At 50.2% G+C, this 24088-nt stretch overlaps 12 protein-coding genes across 12 annotated transcripts; 6 read left to right on the top strand and 6 right to left on the bottom strand.

Annotated features, from left to right (window-relative positions):
• Nucleotides 1-1277: 1277 nt before the first annotated feature.
• ASPSYDRAFT_152635 (alpha/beta fold hydrolase) lies at nt 1278-2364 on the top strand (the record flags this gene model as incomplete). The annotated part of the gene is made up of 3 exons (XM_040842211.1): nt 1278-1817; nt 1870-2004; nt 2059-2364. 3 exons carry the CDS (start codon nt 1278-1280, stop codon nt 2362-2364), a joined length of 981 nt encoding a protein of 326 aa, XP_040701814.1.
• A 378-nt stretch (nt 2365-2742) lies between these two features.
• Nucleotides 2743-3348, top strand: ASPSYDRAFT_153287 (uncharacterized protein; the record flags this gene model as incomplete). Its single annotated transcript, XM_040842266.1, has 1 exon — nt 2743-3348. The coding sequence occupies one exon, from the start codon at nt 2743-2745 to the stop codon at nt 3346-3348; it is 606 nt and encodes a 201-aa protein (XP_040701815.1).
• Nucleotides 3349-3476: 128 nt separating this feature from the next.
• ASPSYDRAFT_153606 (transcription initiation factor TFIID subunit 7 family protein) lies at nt 3477-4979 on the bottom strand (the record flags this gene model as incomplete). The annotated part of the gene is made up of 1 exon (XM_040842300.1): nt 3477-4979. One exon carries the CDS (start codon nt 4977-4979, stop codon nt 3477-3479), a length of 1503 nt encoding a protein of 500 aa, XP_040701816.1.
• Nucleotides 4980-5291: 312 nt separating this feature from the next.
• On the top strand, nt 5292-5939 carry ASPSYDRAFT_203839 (Bromodomain associated domain protein; the record flags this gene model as incomplete). Its single annotated transcript, XM_040843841.1, has 1 exon — nt 5292-5939. The coding sequence occupies one exon, from the start codon at nt 5292-5294 to the stop codon at nt 5937-5939; it is 648 nt and encodes a 215-aa protein (XP_040701817.1).
• Nucleotides 5940-6224: 285 nt separating this feature from the next.
• Nucleotides 6225-8325, top strand: ASPSYDRAFT_1021442 (pH-signaling protein PalC). The gene is made up of 2 exons (XM_040839751.1): nt 6225-7778; nt 7828-8325. The coding sequence occupies exons 1-2, from the start codon at nt 6510-6512 to the stop codon at nt 8077-8079; spliced, it is 1521 nt and encodes a 506-aa protein (XP_040701818.1). The 5' UTR covers nt 6225-6509; the 3' UTR covers nt 8080-8325.
• A 95-nt stretch (nt 8326-8420) lies between these two features.
• ASPSYDRAFT_90200 (putative NADH-ubiquinone oxidoreductase 12 kda subunit) lies at nt 8421-8894 on the bottom strand (the record flags this gene model as incomplete). The annotated part of the gene is made up of 2 exons (XM_040852299.1): nt 8421-8503; nt 8669-8894. The coding sequence occupies 2 exons, from the start codon at nt 8892-8894 to the stop codon at nt 8421-8423; spliced, it is 309 nt and encodes a 102-aa protein (XP_040701819.1).
• Nucleotides 8895-9271: 377 nt separating this feature from the next.
• ASPSYDRAFT_1021536 (putative alpha-1,6-mannosyltransferase subunit) lies at nt 9272-11188 on the bottom strand. Its single transcript, XM_040839752.1, has 3 exons — nt 10375-11188; nt 10024-10309; nt 9272-9966 (listed from the first exon to the last, which is right to left on the bottom strand). Exons 1-3 carry the CDS (start codon nt 10784-10786, stop codon nt 9291-9293), a joined length of 1374 nt encoding a protein of 457 aa, XP_040701820.1. The 5' UTR covers nt 10787-11188; the 3' UTR covers nt 9272-9290.
• A 676-nt stretch (nt 11189-11864) lies between these two features.
• On the bottom strand, nt 11865-15394 carry ASPSYDRAFT_45996 (uncharacterized protein). Its single transcript, XM_040847142.1, has 4 exons — nt 15317-15394; nt 14231-15239; nt 13767-14167; nt 11865-13719 (listed from the first exon to the last, which is right to left on the bottom strand). The coding sequence occupies exons 2-4, from the start codon at nt 15101-15103 to the stop codon at nt 11979-11981; spliced, it is 3015 nt and encodes a 1004-aa protein (XP_040701821.1). The 5' UTR covers nt 15104-15239; nt 15317-15394; the 3' UTR covers nt 11865-11978.
• Nucleotides 15395-15958: 564 nt separating this feature from the next.
• ASPSYDRAFT_45997 (threonine aldolase GLY1) lies at nt 15959-17894 on the bottom strand. Its single transcript, XM_040847143.1, has 3 exons — nt 17456-17894; nt 16429-17382; nt 15959-16370 (listed from the first exon to the last, which is right to left on the bottom strand). The coding sequence occupies exons 1-3, from the start codon at nt 17532-17534 to the stop codon at nt 16264-16266; spliced, it is 1140 nt and encodes a 379-aa protein (XP_040701822.1). The 5' UTR covers nt 17535-17894; the 3' UTR covers nt 15959-16263.
• Nucleotides 17895-17966: 72 nt separating this feature from the next.
• ASPSYDRAFT_1021602 (uncharacterized protein) lies at nt 17967-20083 on the top strand. Its single transcript, XM_040839754.1, has 3 exons — nt 17967-18083; nt 18134-18550; nt 18610-20083. The coding sequence occupies exons 2-3, from the start codon at nt 18255-18257 to the stop codon at nt 19952-19954; spliced, it is 1641 nt and encodes a 546-aa protein (XP_040701823.1). The 5' UTR covers nt 17967-18083; nt 18134-18254; the 3' UTR covers nt 19955-20083.
• Nucleotides 20084-22733, bottom strand: ASPSYDRAFT_1021603 (RNA exonuclease). Its single transcript, XM_040839755.1, has one exon. It carries the CDS (start codon nt 22385-22387, stop codon nt 20213-20215), a length of 2175 nt encoding a protein of 724 aa, XP_040701824.1. The 5' UTR covers nt 22388-22733; the 3' UTR covers nt 20084-20212.
• Nucleotides 22734-23079: 346 nt separating this feature from the next.
• Nucleotides 23080-23984, top strand: ASPSYDRAFT_152702 (PICOT family protein; the record flags this gene model as incomplete). The annotated part of the gene is made up of 2 exons (XM_040842223.1): nt 23080-23841; nt 23910-23984. The coding sequence occupies 2 exons, from the start codon at nt 23080-23082 to the stop codon at nt 23982-23984; spliced, it is 837 nt and encodes a 278-aa protein (XP_040701825.1).
• Nucleotides 23985-24088: the final 104 nt, after the last annotated feature.

A 24088-nucleotide genomic window follows, 5' to 3' on the forward strand; every position in this document is an offset into this window, starting at 1 on the left:
CATCTGCTGAGTCTCGAAGGGTCGGAGAGGGTAAGGCCGAATTTATGTTAATAGTGCCCATTTTGGCTGGAACGTCTTATCGCCTCTCTGATGCGATTTGAAACGCCTTTTCTTGCAGCTTGACAGCCATCACGCAGTAGAAGACTGGTATCGCGTTATGAGGCACCCGGCCGAGAAACAGGGAAATAGGAATAGAGCAAGGTCAATTCGCTGAGATATTTGTTCAGGTGGATACAATTCTGCTCAAGCTTGTCTGAGATTGGACGCTGTGAAGGTGTGTCGAGGTGAGCAATGGAGGATGTGGATTGCGTGCCTGGAGTTGACTATGGCGAACCACACCAATCAGCAAACCGGCGTTAGAGACTTTTCGGCATGAGGAGCTTGAATGATAACAATCTCTGAGATTTTCCTGAGGCTGGAAAATAGACAACTCGAAAGGAACGCCTCAATGTGTATCATGGGTGGCATATCTAGTCATGACTAGTATCGTTTTACCTGCCTCTTTGACGTTGTTATGCGATTCCAAACTGCTCACCTGGAAAAATCTGTACAGTAAGCCAAGCTCAAACAAATTAACAAGCTCAACCAAGAAATCGGTATCCAGTCCTTGGAAGCTTCGCATCAAGCCCTAAGACAACAAACGGTCTTGGCTGTTGCAGACGGGCTTCTGCCTTGAAAATCAGTGCGACTATCTAATTGCCGGGAGAGGATGGTAGGTAATTCATAGTAAGGTATGAGGCAGAAAAGATAATAATAAAGAAACTATAGGGTAAGAAAATGTCACCGACAACTTGAGACACTTCGATTCGTGGTCCAATAAGTCATTGTCCAGCTTGACACCTAACCACCGACAACTGCCTGGACCATCTCCTCTCAGGCTGGTAATGCTTCACTGGAACAGTCATGAATACGATAGATTGTGCAGTAACACTGGGGTGTATGCATAGTGCTTGTGTTCCGAGGGAGGACTAATTTAAGCTTATTTTAAGCAAGAAATTGGATTCAATACTTGAATCCTGGAACGTGAGGGGACATGGAAAAGATACCAGAGAAATCAGTTGATTTAACGGCTTCGCAATAGCAATATTGAACAATGTTGCTCATAAACTAACCTTGAAATCCCAATACGTCGAATATTCAGATTGGCTCTCTGGTGCATGCAGCCCTGCCCCAAAGTCTCCGAAAGTCTCCGTCTTACGATGGCATAACTTAAATGCTCACAACCGCTACTGTTTAACCTCACAGAAACACAATACTTACTATCTGAGTGTGAGAAAATGGCGAGCATTGCTTTTCCTCAACTTGCAAAGAGTCATATTCTTTCAACCTCTCATACCTATAGTTACGCCTATCATCCTCCGACTAATGCTTCACTGCCCACAATCCTCTTTCTCCACGGCTTCCCATCCTCATGCTACGACTGGCGACACCAGATCAATTTCTTCTCCCAGGAGGGATATGGGGTGTTGGTACCAGATCTTCTGGGATACGGCAAGACAGCCAAACCCACAACCCTAGAGGACTACAAGACCCGGAGAATGGCAGCCGAGGTCATCGAGCTATTAGACCACGAAGGTATCAATAAGTTTCACGCCGTGGGCCATGACACAGGGTGCATATTATTATCCCGACTGCCAAACTACTTCCCAAATCGTTTACTGTCCTGCACATTCCTAGACGTGCCCTACTCCAAGCCAGGAGGGCATTTTGATCTCGCCACTGTAAATACCCTAACGAAGCAGTTCTTGGGCTACGAAAGGTTCGGATATCTCGAGTTTTTCACCAGAGCTGATGCAGGAGATATTATTGATCAACATGTAAGTTTCGCAGGATCTGAGGTCTACAGTGATCGAGTCTGACGCATAGAAGTCGGACTCATTCTTCACCCTCTTCTACCCACAGAACCCCGATTTATGGATAGACCACGTTGGCCCAACAGGTGCGATGGAGGTATGGCTAACTCAGGACCGAAAAGGCCCTGAGCCGGCATACGTTAACAAGACTGTAAGCAGAATGCTCTACATCCTTTTCAAGAGCGGAGCATCTAATGATATCCAGGAGCGACAAATTCACCAGGACATTCTGCGGAACAACCATGGCTCAGCACTAAAGTGGTACCACGCTCTTGTAGGAAACGTAAATGAGCAAGACGAGATCCTGGCAAATCTTGACCCGGTACTCCCAATGCCGGTCCTGATGGTCTGTCCGCAGCCAAGTAAGCTCGAGTTACCAGACATTGAGGAACAGATGAAGCAGGTTACCTCTGATTTCACATTCAAAAGAGTGAGTACTTCGGGCCATTGGGTGCAACTGGAAGCGCGCGATGAAACCAACGATATTCTGAAGAATTTCTTCGAGCGGTAGAATCATCTGTTGTTGATATACTCAGAAGGCCACGATACATACACTATATTTCATCTCACCTCAACGCAACAAGAAAACAATCTCCACTATTGCATATTGTAATGACCAATTATAGAGAGCTGTGTAGTATATAAAATGATCTCACTTTCCCCTCTACCAAACTTCCAAAGCTCCCCACACGGTAATCCACGAGACCATCCATACTTGGGCCTCTTGAAGCATCACCCTCTTGACGTCATGCCGGCATCAACATATAAACGAGCCAGCACCTGCACTTAACAACCAAAGCACCTACAAATAAACACAAAGCTCCATACCACTGCAATTGAAGTATTATACTACCTACAAACTTCTACACAACCAACCACGACCCACCTAATGTCGTCAAGAACAACACAACAACCCTCCCAACCCCCCAAAGAATCCGCCTACACCCAGTCCGCAAACCCCGTAACCCATAGCCCCTACGAAACCAAACAAAGCCAAGAGCGCGAACAACGCTCATACGGCACCCCACCGGGCCTGATAACCCGCGGCGCATCGTCAAAACCATCCACAAATGAGACTATATTAGCCGCGAAACATCGACACGAGGCGTCCCTGAAGGCAATGCAGGCCGAAGGCGACGTGGATACGGACTACGGGGTTGAGCAGCAGCCTAACGAGGGCGCGATTGCGCATGCGGTGGAGGACCACTCGCGACATCGGATGCAGGCAGGCGCGCATGCTGGTGCTGTTGGGACTGCGCAGGGGCCTGGGATGCCGGCGCATGGGGAGGGAGAGGATACGATGGCGCATTTGGATCGGAAGGAGGAGGAGCATAGGCGGATTTTGGGGGAGAGGGTTGGGCGGTCGCCGCCCGTGCCGGATGGGGAGACGGCGGAGAGGGAGAAACTTAGGGAGAGGAAGTTGAAGGAAGATAGGGAGCTGCATGTTGGGGATGCGGTGAGGGAAGCGACGGGGAGCCCGGTTGTTGGGAGGTAGCACGATGAATGTTTCTATCAGAATTGTGTGTATTATTATACAGGCTATTGAGATCCACTGGAGGGAAGCTTAGACATAATTCATATTGGGTATCAAAACAAACGTTCACGCGGTTTTCGGTGATAAACTCAGCTATCTGCATCATCTCCCTCGCCGATGGAAACTTTTTTCAGGGAAACTTCTGTCTTGAGATCCTGGATACGCTTGGCAAGCTTGCCCTTGAGAATTTGGTTCTTCTGCATTTCCCATTTCGCTGTTTCTGTGCGAATGAGGGCCTCCAGTTCTGCGATCTCTTCACGCGATTGCTGTACCAGTCGTTGTTGTTCAAGTTGCTCCTCATCAAGCTCATCCTCAGGTGTTTCATCTTCGCCGTTTGACCCGTCACTTTCGTCGTCCGATGTATCTGCGCCTGCGCCTGCATCTGGAGCGGGAGTCGAGGGCTTAGTGGCCATAGGTGTACCAGCTTGATACACGCCGGAATCGGTGGCTTCTTCCGCTATGCCAGCTTCAACTGTAGACCCGCCCTCTCCTGGTTCAGCTGCTAGAGCGGCCTCCATTTCTGCAGCAAGAGTGTCCTCGAGGTCTCCAAACATGTCGTCGACCTCTCCCATGGCTTCATCCACCTCGCCTTCAGCATCTTGCTCATCATCGTACTCGTAGTCATCGTATTCCCCGCTTTGTACGAGTCCCTCAGCACGATCGAGCGAGGTCTTATCCACCAGCTCGTAACGAGGCGGTCCAATAGCAGCATCATCCTGAGCTATCAGATCCTCAACAGCTTTTTCAACCTGCTCGATGGTACGGGTGCTGAGTCTGTCCCGGAAACGCCTTTTCCTCACCCATCGAAGAGGAGGGGTCAAACCATGGGGATACTGTAAGGTCATATCATCCGGACGTTGAATTTCAGCAGGAAGTGGGTAATCCAGAGCTTCTGCTTCGGCGGAGACGGGCCCTAGAACTAAAAGCATCTGGCAAATATCTGCCGATTTGTACCATCCCCGTTTGTCCCAACTTTTCATTCCCTCAAGTATACACGGTAGGTCTACCAATACCGCGGCATACTGTTTGTCCCGGATCTTCAGGACAGATCGTCGACCCTCGCGGGTTAAAGGTTTGAAGTTAAACTCAGACTTGTCGAAACGGCGTTCATCGATGGCGCGACGGAGGTACTCGCAGTCCTCTCCGGGTAGCATACGTAAAATAAACTGTTCTTCAATCGCAGGGTCGATTTCCGTATCGGATGCTTCCGAATCGTAACCGACACCCGTTGGTCTGTTTGGCACGAGACCCTTGTTTTTGATTCGAATCGACTGAACTCCAGGTTTCTTCGACGGATTCAGTTTGAGCCGCTTTGGTCCGCTTGCTTGCGATGCGCCAGCGGCGGAAGGCTCGTTTGGCGCAGCTTCGTCGGCTGGTCGCTTTTTCTTCTTCAAAGTAATCTTTTGCTTTTTCGGCTTCTCTTCTGACGGGACATCTTCCTTAGGTTTCCGCGCAATTTTGAGTGTGAGTTTGCGTTGAGGCGCTGGAGGCTGATCTGAAGGGGGAGGAGGAGCAGGTTGGCTCGGCGGTTGCTCAGGCGCCTTTTTCTTGCCGAAAGTGAGCTTTAGCGACGGTCGAGATGCGTCGGACATGTTGATATGAAGACCACTGCGCGTGGTCACTTGATTCTCATATGTGAAAGGTGTCAAGTGGTTGGTGAGGTGTTGTGTTGTAAGGTGTTGGGAAAGTTGAACAAGGCGGCGAAGGCCAAGAAAGAACAGGAGCTTCCATCCGGGGTTTCGTCCGCCTTTCTTCAACACAATATCCAACAATCAGCATCCAACACCTTGATCTACTCTTCCACTTCTGTTCCCGTCTCCTCGTCAGATAGGAGTATTAAATACGGCTTTTGCTACACTTAACCCCGTTTAGCTAAATTAAGGGCTGCTGAGCCCGTCCTTACGATGTCTGGCGCGAATCTTCACAATGCCCTTCTCCGACCACCAATTATCCAGATTCTACGCGCAACTGGCTTTCATGCCACGCGTCCGTCAGTTCTAGATACACTTGCGGACCTTACTGCTCGATACATAATGCTTCTTGCCTCCTCAACGTCAGACCACGCCGCGAACGCCCATCCAGAGGATCCGATACCCGTGTTAGAAGACGTATACCAAGCGCTGCAGGACGCTGGCGCACTGCGACCGCAATTACGAGAGTGGGAAGAATGGTGGCAAGGGGAGGAAGACATGCGGGGACTGGAAGGGTTTCTTTCATGGTTCACAGGCCCTTCGAACCGCGAGATTCGACGTATTGCTGGTTTCGTTCCGAGTGAAGGTGATGTGGTCGACACCGATTCGCTCGAGAAGGAGGACTACCTTACGGCTTTGAAAAAGAAACATAGTAAAACGGGAGAGGAATCTCGATATGCTGGTACTATTCTGGGGAAAAACGCCGAAGAGCATCCGGTTATCATCGAGGGTGGTGCACCCACAATACAGGAATGGAGCTCACAGATGCGATCACGAGCACCTTATATGGCAGACAGCGACTCATCGGGCGTCAGCAGTGCTCCAAGCAATCTATCCGATACAGAAGGCATGGATGTATGATTGGGGTGCGTCTGTGGGCTGTCTCATGTTTCGAACAGCTCTCAGAATATACGCGACTCCTGTTATGGCGACTTCAGTTATGCATTACCAGTACTAAATGTCGACTTCTCAATTTACACCCAGCGAGATTTTGTTCGACTCCCTCGTACGCTGAACCGTACGATCGGCTGAGCCAGGCTACGGGCACCCCAGCATGGCCATCCGACAATTGCGCTCAACTCAGACATTTGCGACACGCGTGAAGCGAATATATATACCGACAGACTCACCGAAAATAACGGCATATCCAAGTGGAGCGCGATGATCTTTAGACGGATGGGAGACCATGGGCGTGAATATGGTATTAAGGAAATAATGAGTGGGTGCCGTCGGTTTACAAAGGACTGTCTGGACAGATTTGTATCACGTCTACACGTGAAATTCATAGATACCCGTATTTAATTCAAGCTGAGACAATGGGGTGTGCTTCTTGGCTGCGGCCTGGCGGTGACATCAATATCCAGCTATCTACGCCCAACGTAAACTGTATTTCCCCTCTCCAACCCACCACCACTTCTTTACTGCATCAGTATGGTTTATCCCTTCGACCTTCCGACAACTTCGCACCTCTCCTTCCAGACTATCCTCTCGTCCCCTACACATCCCTCCCTTCCACAGTCTGCAACTGCAGCCCGACATGCTCTCCGTCTCACCCTCAAGGCGCACAACCGCCTACCCCGCGGGCCCCAGCGCGACTCCCATTTAACCTCCGTCCTCTCCGCACTCAACGACTACCTCCCATTTCTCGTCGCAATTGCCCAAGGACTCAATGGGAAACCAATCGACCCTACCGGGAACTCCAATAATTCCCAGTGCGAAGAAACTGGAGTGACCCAACGCACCGAGTTTGAGCCCGAATGGCGCGCAACACTATCGGCAAGCTCACTGCCTCTGAAAAGTCCTCGAGCCACTACAAATCGCACGCGCGGATCAGGCATCCAGTACGAACTCGCTTTCGCCCTTACGACGTTAGGTTACGTTCTATCATCTCTCGCCCGGTCCGGCGTCACCCGCACACTTTACGCATCATCCACACCCACTGCTGAGCAACGCACCGCAGCTATCCAAACAGCGACAAAGCACCTCCTCCGAGCGAGCACAATACACTCACTCTTGTCTTCGTCTCAATACTTTACAACAATATTGGAGGCCGCTGCCGCGCCGGATTTAGCGCCCGCGACGCAGGCTGCTCTATCATCTCTCGCTTTAGCTGAGGCAACCCTGTATGCTGTTTTGAAAGATGACTCGTACGTGGTATCTTGCATACAGTCCCGAAATCCGAACGACAAGGACTGGATGGTACGAGCACCGGAGATTCCCAAGGTCCGCGCACATCTTTTTGCCCGGTTGTGTATTCGCGCGGCAGAGTATGCAGAGCAAGCGGCTACGGGACTAGGATCTGTAGGTGTTGAGGGACGAAGGGCGGGGATTGACCCGGACATCATACAGTATGCTCGTGTGCTAGGACTGGTGGCTCGAGCTAGAGCTTGCCGGTTTTTCGGGGTTGATGCGGAGCTTGCCGGAAAGATCGGGGAAGGAATCGCCTGGCTTCGAGCGGCGAAGGGAGCTCTTGGATTGAGGGGTACGGGGCCTACAGAAGAGCCGGCTATGAAAAGTCGAGGTTTGTCTAAGTTGAAGCAAGGCTTCCGGGAGCGCCGTGAGGAGCGCCGGATGGAAAAGGGCGCCGGGGGTGAGCGGCTGGAAAAAGGAGAGCTAGGTCCTGGAGATAACGCTGGTCGAGAGGAAGAGGGGCGAGTCCTTGAGATGTTGGAGACGAAGTGGGTGCGAATGAACGATACAGTAAGTATGGACCAACTCTGCATCCTACAACCGCTTACTTAGAAGCCAGATAAACACGCAATTGGTTCCTTCCTCTGCGGACTATCTTGCCAGTTTGCCTTCTGGTCGAGACGTCCTGCCACCCCAGCCTCCGTATGCTCTTCCATCTCTAGATGAGGAGCACTTGGCCCGGATGCGCGCTCCGCCTACGGAACTGGATGTAAACCCTGGTAGTGATATTGAGGACAGTGATGTCGAAAGTCCGGCTGCGGGAGATACGCCTGGGGCCTTTCCCGAACGGACCGACAGTGCTTATTATTGATACCCGATCTATCTCAGCTTGAATATATTGCTTGGAGTCAGGTCTAGCTCATTGCTTTTGGCGGTTGGATATATCATCATCTTCTGTATATCTGTTCATATATATATGAATAAACCACATTGATCATAGAACAAGTTCCTCAACCTATATTTTCACATTCACCAACAATCTAACGTAGACTGTGCATCAAGTCGGCTCAAAGGAATAAAAGAAATTCATAAATGAGGTCAAAGAAAAAAGTACATTGGTAGTACATCAGCTGCTAAAAACACAAAAGAAAATGTAGGAAAAAATCCCGTCCTTTCGGACCCCGTCTAAGCCCTAGCTCATTCTCCAATTCCTTACGTGGACTTTGAGAAATAGTTCTTCTCCTCGAACAGGTATCCCTTAATCTTCCTCTCGCTCAGCAATTCGAAGTACTTCTCTGCACACAAAGTCCACAATTAGCCACCGTTCTATAGTTATATAAATGACCCGAAACAGCCAGTATAATGCAGAACCGCAAAATAAGACAAGCTGACTGTGAAGAACGAGAGAAGGGGACAAAAAAAGAACGGGGGAAAAAGAAACCAGGCTGGAAGAAACATACCCCTCAATTTCCCACACTTCTCGAGGTGGTTCACGCCCTCACGTGCATAGCACTTCCCCAATTCCTCGCCAACAAGACGGGACATCATGCTGCGGACCCATTGCTCGCGGATAATAGCGTCGCGGGCATTGTGGACGGCGACGTTGTCTTCGTAGTCCACACCCTCGTAGGTAGGCGGGACGGTAGGCTTTTTAGCGAGGAAGGCGGCGGATTCGGGGGTCGGCATTTTGATCTCCTTGAGCCCCTTTGTGGTTCGGCGTGGTTCGTGGAGTCGATTGGGGTCGGTGAGGACGGAGTTGGAGGTGTAATGGGCTTGAGCCGATGCTGGTGCAGTTGGAGTTGAGGCTTCTGCCGGAAGTTGGTGATCGGGGTGAATGCAATTGGGGCGTTGTGATTGGGGGCCCGGTTGGCGGTCGGGAATACGGTTGCCGGCTTTGGCATATAGTGCAGTTCTGTATACGTCCACGTGACCTGTATACAAGACGGAAAGTCATCGAGACAACGTTATTAGGGTTTCGAAGTTGGTAACAGTTAATCTAGTTTCAATGTCACACGCGTCTACAATCTCTGCAGAAGAATTATAATAAGTTATACATAGACCCAAACACCATGCCGAGCGACATTACTCATGCGGCGAGCTGTCGAGATATCGGGTTCCGCCGAAGAACGTCTGGTATATTTCAAGCAGACTGTCTCGTATGCGTTCCCATGCTGTGCGGTTCAGCCACCTGCTATACTCGCGGTACTGGTACATCTCGTCCCAGCAGTCCCGACCAAAGTCACACCCAGCCATATTCACAACAAAATCCCGTCCACCCTCCGTATAGTGGGCTTGTTGATCGATTTCATCTCCGCAGGCCCCAGGGGGAAAAGAACTGATGTATCGCTGAGGAAGAAAGGCGAGATTGTTTCGAATCCAGGGTTGATTTGCGTAGAGGTACTCAAGCGCATCCTGTTCCTTATGTTCCCATTGCATATGCCGCTGCTCATATGTAAGAGGGTCCCACCATATATCTAATAGTCGCTCGGTCCAAAGGGATCGGTGGGCAAAGAAGGACCCCAGGTTGAAACCACCGCAATCTTGTGAAAGCAAGAAATGGATTGAAGACGAGTCTCTATCACCATCCGCCGAGCGTGATATCCCATCGAGGTACGGTTGCATGGGAGGATGGGTAATGTTTAGGGGATTGTATTCGTTTATATCGCGGTAAACAATCTCATCGAGACGGTTGAAAATGTGGTCTTGGAGGGAGTAGGAGGGCTCCATAATATAAGTTGTGAGGTCGAGCCACCAGAACCTATAGAGTAGAGTATTAGCAATTGTTATGCGATTTTGAACTTCATAGTTGGCATACCATTCTGCGTCAGGATACTTCCGCATGGTATCACGCAGAATGTCGACCTTTTCCCAACCCTCCCGCCATTCATGAGAATAGCGTTTCTTTGCTAACATGTTGACAGTCTCCAGTTCGTACCCCCATCTTTTAGCATACTCTTTTTTATTATTAACGCTGTTGCGCTCGATGGCCCACTCCCTTGTACTTTTCAATTCCATGACCCCGCCCTCGATATTGGATTCAAGTATCACGACGAATTTTCGCCCACCTCCAAAGGCTGATCGCCTGAAGGTTTCGACAAAGTCTGATCGAACGACGTTAATTACCGCTCCGAATACAATTAAGGGATCCGCACAAGGAATAACTCACATGTCCAAAATAATACGTATCCAACCAGAAAGAGCATCAATGCTAGAAGGATTCGCGACCTTCTTCGCCGCATGACGGCCCTCCCTAGCCACATCGGGCGCCAATTCCGTCCATACCCATATGGAGAGCCATCCTTTTCAGAGTATCCCTTCGGGGACCTAGAGCTCGCTCGAAACTTTGGAAGAGTGGAAGATATTCGGTTTCTCGAGCGCGAAAAGAACCCGTTATTCTTAGTGGAAAAGGAAGGATAGGCCCGGATCTCATCACTTTTGGCTTTAGCAGCTAGCCATGGGTCGGATTGACTTGGTGGGTGGAGGCTATTCTGAGGCGTTGATCTGCCACTGCCGGGGTTCAAACCGGTGCTCAGCCATCCTCCTCCTGGACGGGGAGAGGGCGATCGAGTCAGCGACATGGGAAAGCGTTCAAGCTTATGGTAACCAGGGTGAAAAATAACCGAGGAAATCGAACCAACTCGCTGTCCACCAGTTGTCTCACGAGGACAACGAAAGGCGACCCAGGGCCTCCTCACAGCAAGGAGAGGGCGAGGTTAGGTGTCAGGATCGCTGCGGCACCTCGAGCGACAGCGATAAAATAACAATGAATTTCTGTATTGACCTCGCGATGTGCGGTGCTAGTTTTCCCCAGTGAATTATCGCAATCGATAAAGAGTACGGACTATGCAGAGGATGGGCGCAGATCATCCATGCATCTGCGGTCCTTGAACTCGAAGCGAGCTATGGCTAATCAGAACACAACTAGATAGTTATAGCTAGACGTGCTGAGACCGCACAAGGAAAACGAGAGGGGACCAGCAGTTGAAGCAGGAAAAGTCGCCGACCTCAATGTAGCTTGGGTTCCTATCTGGAGAGAGCTTGCCGCGAACGGCCTGCCCGCTTGCGTCAGTTGAAGCTTGGAGAGCCACCTGGGTCAGGGACACAGGATCTAGGAACCCAGGTTCCACGGAACAGGGTTATAAAATCCACGGCGCCCAGGGGGAAGATGTTCGCTATTTAAAGTAACTTTCTGTAGCTACCTCGACCTTTGTTATTATAGGTTGTCTGGATGGCGAAATTGCAGACAGACCGAGGCGGCGGCAACTGAAGCTGAAACGCCGCGGATCTGGAGGGAAAGCATATCAGACAGGCTGATCACCAGTTGTTAACTGGCTTGTTCAAACAGGCCTGGGGCATGTAAGTAGGCGGCCATTGAGCTCATAATGTGTGGGTGCCTGCGAGGACGGTTGAAGTTGGTTGGAACTGCAACAAGGCTCGGACATGACCAGTGGTTGGCCAAGAACCACAGGCTTCCGTTTTCAGTCACAAGTACGTACAACTACTCAGAAGGGCACAGTGGCACATCAATATACATGGTATTGGTATTGCTCTACATAGATTTGATAAGTAAAGGTATAGCTGATTCCAGCGACTTTTCATTTTCTTTCCTTCCCCTTATTTGCTTTTTTTGTGAGTTTATCTTGTGTCGAGTCGGAGAACCCCAAAACGCGGTAGCAAGCCAAGGCACCAATACCTACATTCTCGTTCCAAGCCGTTAAGAATAAAGTCCAAATTGAAACCAGTTTACCATAAACTCCATCCCCCAAAGTATTACCCTTTCACATTAAGATTTCGTCGCGCCGGTTGTTGATTGGCCGCTGCGTCTTTGGATGTCAGTGCTTTGCGCACAGCAAAACCAGTCTCATTCTCTGGTCGTTCGCGCGCACTATCCCCGTGGTAGAACTCGCACTTGAACTTTAAGAACTTGTTACGATGGCGGTAGATCGTTATGATATCGCCGGTATACAGCTTGCCGTAATGGCGGCCTCCTTCTGGGCCTTTGTGGAGTTCAACGTCGTTCACCCAGATCCACTTGCGAGTCTTCGTCGAAAGACAAGCCATCGTCCCGGTGATATTCATCCAGTCTTGTCCAGACGCAACACGCTCCTCGAGCCTTGGAGCCCAGAAGGTGACCTCAATGGCGTACGCAGGAATGCGATCATCCATTGGGTCAGGATAACAGATACTTGCTTTAGGACCACGGCCCCAGGACGTCATTCGGCCCTCTAGCGGGAGAGTGAGATCAATTATTGACCCCGGTAAAGATGTAAGTTTTCCTAGTAGAGGCCGTGACTGGTCGGTTTGCGGAAGAGATCTTGGTATTGCAACAGGGCCGCCGATTTGGACGGGGTCTTCAGGAGGCTGGAAGCCTCTTGTTTCAGACTGCTCACGGACTGACTGACCGGTTTTGGCGTCCATCGTATTGGCAAGTTCGATGTCAAAAACTTCTCCTGGTTCACGCGCTGAGTATCCATTTTGGCCGCCTACATTTCGTATGTTACTATCATCCGAGCTAGAACGTTCACTGGCAGTGTCCGGTAAAGGCAATTCAATCCGCCGACTGAATTTGGCTGCTCTTGGGGTTGTATGAAAATTGGCTTGCGGAATTTCTTCCTGAATTTTATCGTCAACAGCGCCCACGCCCTCATTGGGTCGCGGGCTTGCTGTCTCGCCGGAAGGGAGAGGGTTTCTGGAAGTGCCAGGGTGCCACGAGTTCATGTTGAGCTGCCGGACGAGATTCTCAGCGCCCAGTAAGCTAAGTGCCGATCCAGAAACGGGGTTTTCCGGGAGGGATATGACGGAGTGGAGGCTGTCGCCATAACTGATTATCGACTCACCGGTTGAAGAAACGAAGTCATGGATGCTAAAATTGCCATCCTCGAATGGATCCATGTTGTCACCCAAGGCATGGGAGCTGCGCAGAGCTGATGAAGATATTTCCCCAAAGAGCCGCCTTGGTGTGGTCTGAGCTAGTTGCTGATAATCCTGCGAATTTTCAATGTTTGGGAGTGACGGGTAACGGATCTCTGCAGGAGGGGAATCTATCCTGGGTCTTTTGGACTGAGTCAGGTCGCTGTCATTTTCAGCGAACTCTTCAGCCAGATCACCGCCTTCTTCGAGGGAGAGTTGAGAAGCGTCCAAGTCATCTTCCGCATCTTCACCTATATCAGAGAGCCTATCCGAGTAGTTCGAGATTATATCGTCGTCTTCGTATTCATCTACATCAGGAACATCAACCAGCCAATCATGCTTGAGGCAGTCCCGCTCTTTGGGGCGGAGCTGAGGGTCACGGTTGAGAAGCTTAGACACCAAGTCAATTCCCGCTTCCGAGACTCCTGCACCGCGGAGTATGTTGTATTCAGGATCTGTTGTCATGATGGTTCGCAGCATCTGTGCGCCTCGATCATCGCCTCGGCCAGTATACGGCGGAACACCGGCAAGGAGGTGGTAAAGAACGGCACCAAGTGAATACATATCCACAGATTGGTCATAAGGCGAAGTTTTCGGTTGGCTTATTCCCAGTTAATAAGGTTGATTGGGAGGGACGGGGTCACTTACGGATCTCCAACCCTACGTCTCTTCCTCACCTCACCACGACGATACATATCATACTCCGGGTAAACCTCCGGTGCGCAGTAAAGGAGCGTTCCGCAGAAGGTTTTCAGGAATGTCTCCTCCTGAACAACCTTTGACAATCCAAAGTCCGAAAGCTTCACTTTAAGTGGTTCGGGAGATGCGATCAGGATATTGTCTGGCTTGATATCACGATGTGTGATTTTCCGTTTATGGAGATACTTCAGTGCGTGAAGTATCTGCCGAGCAATTGTTTTCACCATATCCTCGGGGATCTTGACCATGTTTTGTAGGTACGTAGATAACTCTCCACAAGGAACATATTCCATGATGATATAAATCCAGCGGTCATGCTCGTGATGATCGATGTACTGAACAATATTGGGCTGTTTAGACATTAGATTAGTAAAAGTAAGAAAGATACTCGTAGTACAATTTCATTCACTCACATGTTTTAGGTCCTTTATAATTTTCAGTTCGTTGTCAACTTTTTGATCCAATATGCCATTCTTCATGAATCGGCGCTTGTCAAGTTCCTTAGCTGCATACACAGCTCCATGCTGCTTTGTAGCCAGTTTGTAGACCACTGCAAAAGCCCCTTTCCCAATTTGTCCAGTGACATTGTACGTTGGGCCACCCGACCAGTGCATCCCGTGAGTATTCCATGACGGAATCCCATGGGTTGATGATTGGCGCTTTCCAGGTTGCACAATACCCTGGGCCTGTCCGATGTGCTTCTCGAGGTTCTTGGCATATATTTCTGAAAACCCATCCCTGTTGGGCATGCGAACCACGAACTTCACTTCGTTCGGGGGATCATCACCATTGACCACTTGAATGACGGACCCATTGGTTAACATTCGGCTGTGCTCTTTCTCCCGCTTGCGAAGGCGGCAGTTGTCTACAATCGTGCCGTTGGTCGAGACATCCTCAAGCATGAGAATGCAGTTATCTGTGAAGTATATCCGAAAGTGCGTGTTGGAGATACGCCTGGAAGCAGTGTCTGCTGCAAGAAGTATATCGGAACGGCCGAGTGTACGTCCAAAGCAAAAGCCACGGCTAGGGTCATTCACTTTCGAGGACAACCTAAGAGCAATGTCTAGAGCTGGAGCACCGGAAACTCCGTATTCAAGTGCGTCCCTCTGTAGAATATGCCAGGGTGCGACGTGAGCTGTTGCGGCTACTGCTTCGAGAGCCCCGGGGGAGCTCGGATGAAGAATACAGATGACATCCCCCAAGTCCTCTTCTAGTAGTCCAGAATTATTAAGGTTTTCGCGTCGAGGATCCGTGTATGGTTGAGTTGACTCTTGTGTTGCCTCCATGCTGGAAAGGCAAGCGGTCCTTGGAGGACTATATTACCTAAGATAGAAGACCAAGACGGGAAATGAAGGGCATATGGATAGGCCTGGTATAAGTCTGATTGTTCCTGCTCCACTAGAAGTGGTCCATATCATACGCCTGACCACGCATCAGTGTTCGTGATCTAAATACCAGTGCTGACAACGTTTTGCCCGTTCGACGGTCAGGTACTTTACCTTATAAGGATGAAGCCAAAAGGAAAGGATCTGTGGTATGTTGGTTTGGAAACTGGAAACTCCTGATGGATCGCCGTGGTTTGAACGTAGGCCGAGATATATATCACCAGGGTATCTTGAAGGCAGCCTGATGCAACGCAACAAACCCTAAAATTCCAAAGTTGGGTATTGCCTGGACTTGTTCAAGAAAGCCAAGAGCGTTTTGTTTAACCTGATCGCCTCCAACGACGGCGAAGACCCGTTATTTTCAAACACTATTCGTCGAAGGCAGCAAGATGTCATTGAATCAAAGGAGCGACGGCGAGCAGTTTGTACAGGAAGATTCCGGGGGGAAGCGATTATATCTGCAGCATTTGTTGGCAGTCAGTTCTCTGCAATTCTTCCTAGTTCAACAAAAAGATGGAGCTCGGACGTACACAGTTGACAAAATCCGCCTCAGCCATCCAAAACAACCAGCAAGGCTGATTGCAATGATGGGTTATGCTTGGCAGGCGGAGTCAGCAATCGGGACGAGACGAGAGACTTTCTGGTTTGAGTCTTCGAGTCGTCGACTCGTCGTCCGAGGAACGCACAAGAAGGCACGGGAGATGGCTCAGCTTTATGAGCCTCCAAGAAAGCCACAGGCAGAAATCAGGCATCAATATTTGGTCCTGAGGCCACAATAATTGCGCTTCAGCCAATGAAATTCTATTCTGATGGGGCTCACGGGAGCCAACCATGGTTGCTTTGTTTAAGCTCAATTGGAGGTTTTCCTGCAACGCCTCCATGCATTGACACTATCTAAGGTTCATTGTGGTGACTAGCGTAGGAAGGCTGCGATTGCATTGCTTATTTACATCATAACCATGTCAGCGCCTTCACTACGATCTACGATGGGGAGACTTTCCGAAGTCTGGAGATTTTCGCTATCCATCTATGAGACTATGAGGAGTGCTCACAGGCCACAGTCATCGGCTGCCGTAAGGCTTACTGCTGTCAGCACTCTGCTTGTGTTGACCTTTCAGCACCAGATCAAATACTTGCTCTAGGCGGCTGATCGCATCATCTGATACCTCTGTAAGGTGTTAGGACTTGCCGAACGCAACTACATGGGGCGGGGTTAGGGGGCGTACGGTAATGGACAACAATTCTGTTCCCCAAGAGCTTTAGCCCTTTCTCTTTTCCAGTCTCGGCCAGGTCATTGGGGCCCAGCCCAGATGCCTCAATATCCAGCCACACCATGTTAGTATGGACAGGGTAGGCTAGCTTGCCTCCACGATTCGTCCACATATCTGCGACATGTTTCGCTTTGACGTGGGTCTCTCGGAGCTTTCCTTGCTGTCCGTGAGCGTCTGTTCCAAAGGTTTCATCCAGAGCAACCCTTGCAGCCGAAGCTATCACTCCACTTTGACGGGTACCGCCTCCTACTGACTTGCGAAACCAGCGGGCCTTTTTGATAAAAGCTTCCGATCCAACTACAATGCTGCCGATAGGTGCACCTAGACCCTTAGAGAAGCACAGGCTAATGCTATCAAAGAGGCTGGTGTAGTCCTCCAAGCTCCCTGCTCCCGAGACCACGGCCTCCCACAATCTCGCACCATCCAGGTGTACCTTGATTTCATTTTGGCGTGCCCACTCCGTAATCCTGCGGGCTTCCTCAAGCGGCATTATCATCCCATCCAGTGTATTCTCCAAACTTATCAACTTCGTGGGACATGTGTGGACATTGTCGCTAATCACCACTTTCTTCTGAACATCTTCGAGCGTAATGTAAGTGTCATTCTTGGGAGCAACTGGTATAACTGTAGCTCCGGTCCAAGCACTAACACCTCCCGCCTCATAGCAAATGATGTGGGAGCGGTAATCACAAACAACGGAGTATGGCGGTTCGACTAAGTGGGTGCGAATGGCAACTTGGTTACCCATTGTACCCGACATCACCAATAGACCCGCCTCATGACCAGTACGTTTCGCAACATATGTCTGCAAGTCATTTGTCACAGTGTCTTCCTCGAAAACGTCGTCTAAAAGGGTCGTCTGGCAGATCGCGTCGAGCATGGAAGGAGTTGGCTTGGTCATCGTGTCACCTATCCCCGCAGACATTTAGTAAAAGAGACAAATAGGTCTGGTATGCGTCGAGAGTATCAGAGCGCAACTCACTCCTCAAATCAAATTCAGCGGCGCCGGCGCCCTGCCATGTTGTCCGGCCACCACCGGCGACATCAAAGGATGTTGCCATGTTCGCGATAGGTCTCGAGCCGTGCCTGGCCTGTAAAATCGACAACGTAGGTCGGAGCCGGCGTGGAGACTGAAAGAGAGGTCTCACGAAACGTCTCATTCAGGTGTAATTCCGGGTGCATCACTTATTGGAAGAAAGAGGGGAGAATTTGCTGGAGAAAGGATCCCCTCTCCTTCTTTCGGTGGTCGATGTGGGGTTTGACTGGCTCGGCTTGTTTTGCGAAACCGTCGACGACTCTCATCATGAATTTGCTAAAGGTGCTAACGAAAATATGGGAGTACAACCTACCGGTAATTTTCAAATTAGCTGGACCACTTACACTAGTAATTCGATCTTTGCAGCTGTCACTGAAGCATTTACCAGAATTTCCAGCTCTGTCAAGATATGCCTCGTGCAATTGGCTGGAAATGGCAAGCAGAAACGCTAGCCTTATCTGAACTAGCGGGCTTGTCTCCGTTTTTGTCTGGAGGCTGGGGGAAATACGCCAACCTAATTTGACTCGAGTGCCGACTGCCAAGGCGCCTGAGCGCTTATCGATATGCCGAAAGAGTAAAGGCCCCGCCAGCATGTTCCATTTTAGAGCTGACTCAGCAGTCCAGACTCCTCTCTAGAATCAGGTTTGCGGTCATCTTTGCTCTTGACGTGCAGCCCTGGAATGATCTTTGAGTTTCCGCACGACAGGTGGCGCACACCACACCAACGACATCTTCACGCTTCAACATGGAGATTAGCAGCATGGACCTCTCGAGACTCACTCGCCCGGCACTACTCTGCCAGTGTTCACGATGCTTAAGTTCTCTAGCGGTTCTTGAGAACGAATGGGTGAAACTGTCGAACTCATATTCTGTTGTTTCTGGTTGGCTTAGCATCCAACTTCACCGTCTCGCAATTTCCAGCGAAAAGAAGCAGATTCCGCAATCATCCGAGTTAAGCTTAATACGTGGTCGCATTGTTCAGGAGATAGGATGTAAGCTTTGCCACCAGAAGCTTGGGGTCCTGTGTGCTCTGGACAATGGGTGAGTCTAATTCCTCAGGAGGTAAAACCTTGCGCGAGGTCGTAAAGCTAACTTTTCAGTCCGAATGTCTTCTGGAAGTTATCGAAAGTCTCGTTACTCGAGATCGTCACGATGCGCACGGTAGAACCGACATTCAAAGACGGAGATAGGGTGCTCGAGGATCTTTTGTTTCCCAGACCCAAAACACTGGGAGTAGACGGGACATCCTCTCATGCAGGAGCTTTAGTGGCAACGAACCCCAGCGAGGTCGACAACTACGATGTGTCTGTAGAGCATCAGATCCAGCGACAGGGTTTAAGCCTTGACCATATCTCCAGCTCCGTTAGTAATCTGCACGACACGATGCACGAGCTGAAAAATGCGTTTACTTCTATGCGTATCGAATTGAATGGCCCGAGTCGTTTTCCGATTGAGCAGGATCTCGCGAATTCCGATTTCAACATGGTAACAACAGTGCTGAAGGAACTGAAATCGAAGGCAGATGAGATTGAGAAACTGAAACTCGAGATTGAGGCTTTGAAATTTCGCAATCGTTATGTGGAGGAACACACAAGACAGACGCTCCCAACCTTGACCGTTGAAGCGCCACTTCCAGAAGTCGCAACTCCGGGACTCCTTCGGGAAGACAGAAAGCGGCCCTTCCCTTTTCCAGATTACCACCAGGGTGTCCGTGAAAGGCCAGTTGCGGACTCTTTTGATGACGATGGCGATGAAGAAGACAGCATGATCGATTACTGTTTGGGAGAGACTGACATACCCTCTGTTAAAATCCCACTAAAGGGCAATGGAACAACAGCGGAACCAACACCTGATCCTACGTCTTCAAGGTCTCCCAGGCTTCAGATCGAAGTTAACAACCCAATGCATGATACTCCAGAGTCTCTCTCGCTAGATCGACCCCCTTCGAAACGACCGCGTCTCTCGTCGAGTGGGAACATGGGCTCAAACAAGAGGCCCAGGGGCCGCCCTCCTCGGAAGTCAATCAGTCAGACCACGCAACCTGACTCAACTTCAAATTCGAAGCCAGCCATGGTACCCGAACAAGATAGCAACCATCAGCACTCCACTCCAATCAGCCATCAGGGGACAGTGGACAACCGCCCAACGCGGTCTAGCAGTCTACGCAGCCGCTCGCGAGCCCGATCGCGAAATTCAAGAAACAGAGTGTCCACAGACAATAGTGAGAAGAACACATACAATTCACAGCAAAACAGCAACCAACCCACGGTCGAACTGGAAAAAGAGAACTCTCATGTTGAAAACCGCGAATCACAATATAATGGCGGCAAAGGGCCTAGGGTTGAAATGAACGAGAAACGTAAGGCGCAGACCGCAGCGCGGGATAACATGGCCAAGCTAGCCATGCAGCGCGAAGAAGCTATGGATACCGAGGATGTCCGATAACATTTCGATTTCGAGAAAATGTACCAATATACCGCGTTCACTTCTATTACGATGTATAACTACTTGGAAGATGCAGTCTGGATTGTTTCGGCAATGCTTCGGGATTTGGGTTAATATTTTTCTTTTAACAAAAAGTCTAGAACGCTGTTTATCGATATCGCAGTGCTTCATTGGGTATCCCTAACATGCATCCAATATAGTAAGGTAGATAGAGCATGTACAACATGAATTAAACCATCCGATGATTTATTCAACACACTACTTCACACACATAAACCCACATCCCTCCCTGGCACGTTCACAAGCTTTCTTCAAAGCCTGTTCTTCGGTATCCGTCCATTTGACGGTCAACTGATCCCACGGCTTTTTCGACTGATACTCGTCACGGAAAAGTTTTTGCATGGCTTGTAAACGGCCCACCTCCCGAGGATCACCAGTTCCGGAATACACAACAAAAAGCGTGCACGCGGGAAGAGTGTCATAGACCTCATTGATCCGGGAGACGGTCCGAGAGACGACGCTGGATAGCGTCTTCGACGCGGAGTCTGTTTCCTCGTTGATGGTTGTCGATTCATTGGCATTCTTTGGGTCCGGGATCCGGTTGCACCATCCCCGGTAGATTTCAAGTTCACGCATTCGACCCCAGGTGAAATCAACCCCATCCCCGGGGATAGATGAGTTACCCTCATCTCCATTTACGGCAGCAGATATACCTTTTACCACGGCATCATCATCGCCGCACCCAATCGAAGCGGTCGCTTGCGACCCCAGGCCACGCTCGGGGCTACCCCAATCAACGACCGCGCCTGTGCGGCCAGTAGTGGTTGCATCTGCCTTCCCGGAAGGGATATGTCGACCTATGCGTTTGAAGATACTCTCGTTGGCGGCGTCACTTGTGCCCCACTGTTCGCCTTTTTCACATTTTTGTTTGACGAGCTCGAGGACGGCACGGGCATCTTCGATGGAATCGTGGCCTGTCGTGCCCTTTTGGATTTCCTTGCCGAGGTATTTTTGGGTAAGCCATTTCAGGCTTGCTCTGAGTGGAGGGCCGCGAGGGTGGGGATATAAGAATGTAGTGTCGACAATGAAGGGATGGGTGAGCTTCAATGCATTCAGGTCTGAGTTAAGCGAGTGGCCGACAAGGATCGTGCGAGGAGTGATGATGGAAAGTAGTTTTTGCTGAATGTCCGCGAGTTTAGTGGTGACAGGATCTAACATCTCCTGTGTGATTCCTGAGAACCGGGTTAAATAGTCAATCACAGGCAACTTTGGCCTGACAAGCTCGTCTAGCACAACCTCACCGTCCCAGCGGACCAAGCTGATGCGAGTGAGCTCTGAATTACCGCCTTCAGTGATGCACATCTCACAATCCAAGGCGAGTATGTCGCGTCCTGCGGTCATACTCCCTTGCTGAATCTCAGCTTCAGGAACGATACCAGCTTCAATGCTTTCAACATGAGTATCTACCCACCCGTCTTCCATAGACTGGCCGGCTCGTTTTCGAGTCTCGTCCAAAATCAACTTCTCGTCTTCTGATACTGAAAGCGCGGGGTGTAGAGGATACTCATTCTCTCGTAGTTCCCCAACCGGGCTTATGAACGTTGTAATAGGAGTTCGCTTGGGCGTGTGGTTTTTGTCGACTCGAGGCGGTTTCGGGCCTTTCCCATTTTTGTCTTTGATTTTAGGTAGGGGAGTCATAAGAATAGCTTGCAAAGGTGAGTGAACTTTGTTATACTTTGAGTCCCCGGGTGCCCGAATTGGCCAAGCGTGGGGGAAGATGTTGGCTAAAGGCTGTAGAGGTTCAGGTACGGTGCTGGTGGATAGAGGACGGGGGCTGAACAAGTGAGACCGGTCCTCAGGTGGAAGACCCTCTTTCCATCTTGCAAACTCCACCGCCCTTGTATCAACTCCAGCATCGCCCGGCTTATCCCCGGTGTCCTCTTTCACTTGCGATGCATCTAAAGGAACTGTTCCATCAAGCATCCCTAGCTCTAAACCAGGAACCATCAAAAATACTGCCTTCCGGATACGAGTGCTATTCTTAACAGCTATCCATTGTGGTGCAATGCCATCTGCGAAGCAGAACAGCAGCAAATTCTGGAGGTCGGCGATGCGGATAGAGGACTGCAGCTGCCGGCCTTCAACATAAGTGAGGGTGGGATATTTAACCTTCTCGCCGTTCAATCGCTTCTTCTTCGCAGGTCGTTGATTGTCTAATGTAGTCTCGGTATCGTTTGTCTTTTCTTCACAAGCAGCAATTGGCAGTTCAGTAGCAGAATCAGTGCTGTTGTCGGGCGCGGGTTCGTTCGACTTCTGTAGCAGTGACAGAGTCTGACCTAAACCAAATCCTTGTGAGTCAGGGTTCGCCACGACTGGAACTTCATCATCCGAGTACCCAGGGTCTGCATGTCTGCGCTTCTTTGGATTTGGCATATCTCGAGGCAAGACAGATGAATTGTGCCTGTTGGGGTTTCGTTCCAATCGCAGGGCAGGTCTTTCAACTCCGAAAGGGTCGGTCAACTTTTGAGTTTCTCACGTGATAATAGCGGGCATTAATACGGTAACCCGTCGTATGCAGCAGCTCGTTATCTGATCCCCACGACAGCCATCTTGATCGGTCAGTTTCACCTTCGACGATCGGATGTTTTCCGTCTTTCAGTGCCCCATAAGCATAGTGGTGGTCTTCGGCTTGAGCAAATCACTAAAAGTTGTAGATGTGGCACGGACATTGAATTCCCTGCATAACTAATAGATGATACACCAATCCACAGTTAGGTGAATGTAACAATCGTGTAATCGGAATACATTCGGCAGAGAAAAAAAAAGGTTTGGATCCGCGACCGGAGCGCGAGTTTGGCCGCTTATCAGATCGAATCGTCATTTCGCCGCCTCCTCTCGTCTTCTTCTACTTCTCCATCGACTCGACACTCAGCTTCATCAATCTTTGTGTCACCTCTCTCGCGTGCGCTTCTCTCTTTTTCTATCGCTCGCTCTCCATCTGACCTCGCAAAGTCGACAGCCGACCCCCAAGGAGCCCCAACCCAGCTCTCCCGTTCATTCCCGTTTTTCCCCCGCCAGCCCTCGAGCCCACCCCACATCCCAAAGAAAATCACCTTTCTCACGCGATGTCTACCCTCCAAGAGATAACCTCGGAGGAGAGCTTTATCCCTCAGGTCGCCTCCATCCCAGCCTCAACCCTCGTTGTTCTCTACTTCCATGCACCATGGGCCGCCCCTTGCGCGCAAATGCGAGCCGTCCTCTCCGCCCTCGCCTCTCAATATCCCATCGCCTCCCCGCCAACTGTCGCCTTCTTTAGCATCAACGCCGAAGAACTCCCTGATATCTCCGAAGAATACGATGTCACGGCTGTTCCATATGTTGTCCTTCTCAGAGATAGTAAAGTTCTCGAATCCATTAGCGGGAGCGAGGCAACAAAGGTGCGCGATGCTGTCGAGCGATATGCTGGTGCCGGGTCAAGCGCCGGCGCCAACGGTTCTGGTTCCACTACCATCCCACCAGCATTGACCGCTGTTCCCAGGGAGGATGGCCCGACGACAGCTACACAGGCGCCTATGCTGTCTGCCGGTCAGAGTGCGGGTGGTGCGCCGGTCTTGACACCTGAACAGTCGAAGGAGGCGTTGTTTGCTCGTCTTGCGGAACTGGTTAAAGCTGCGCCAGTTATGCTGTTTATGAAAGGGACGCCTAGCGCACCTCAATGTGGATTCAGTCGGCAATTGGTTGGTATCCTGCGTGAGCGGAGTGTCAAGTATGGGTTCTTCAACATCCTCGCGGACGAGGATGTAAGGCAGGGCTTGAAGGAATTTGCGGACTGGCCCACTTTCCCACAGCTTTGGGTTGGCGGGGAACTGGTCGGAGGATTGGATATTGTATGTCTCCATTCGCTTTTGGTGATTTTTTTCTTCGTGAATTCACTAACATCTGATACGCGATACAGGTCAAGGAGGAACTTGAAAATGACCCTGATTTTCTTGACAGCTTCTCCGTCAACAATGCCACCGCTGCCGCCTAATGCAGGGAAACAAATAAAAGATATATGGGCCAATTCGTGGGCTTAGTTCACGCCAATTTTTCTTAAATCACCTATTAGATTTATACAACCGAGTGATGACTGTT

The sequence above is a fragment of the Aspergillus sydowii genome (genome assembly GCF_001890705.1).
Source record: "Aspergillus sydowii CBS 593.65 unplaced genomic scaffold ASPSYscaffold_6, whole genome shotgun sequence".
Lineage (NCBI taxonomy): Eukaryota > Fungi > Ascomycota > Eurotiomycetes > Eurotiales > Aspergillaceae > Aspergillus > Aspergillus sydowii.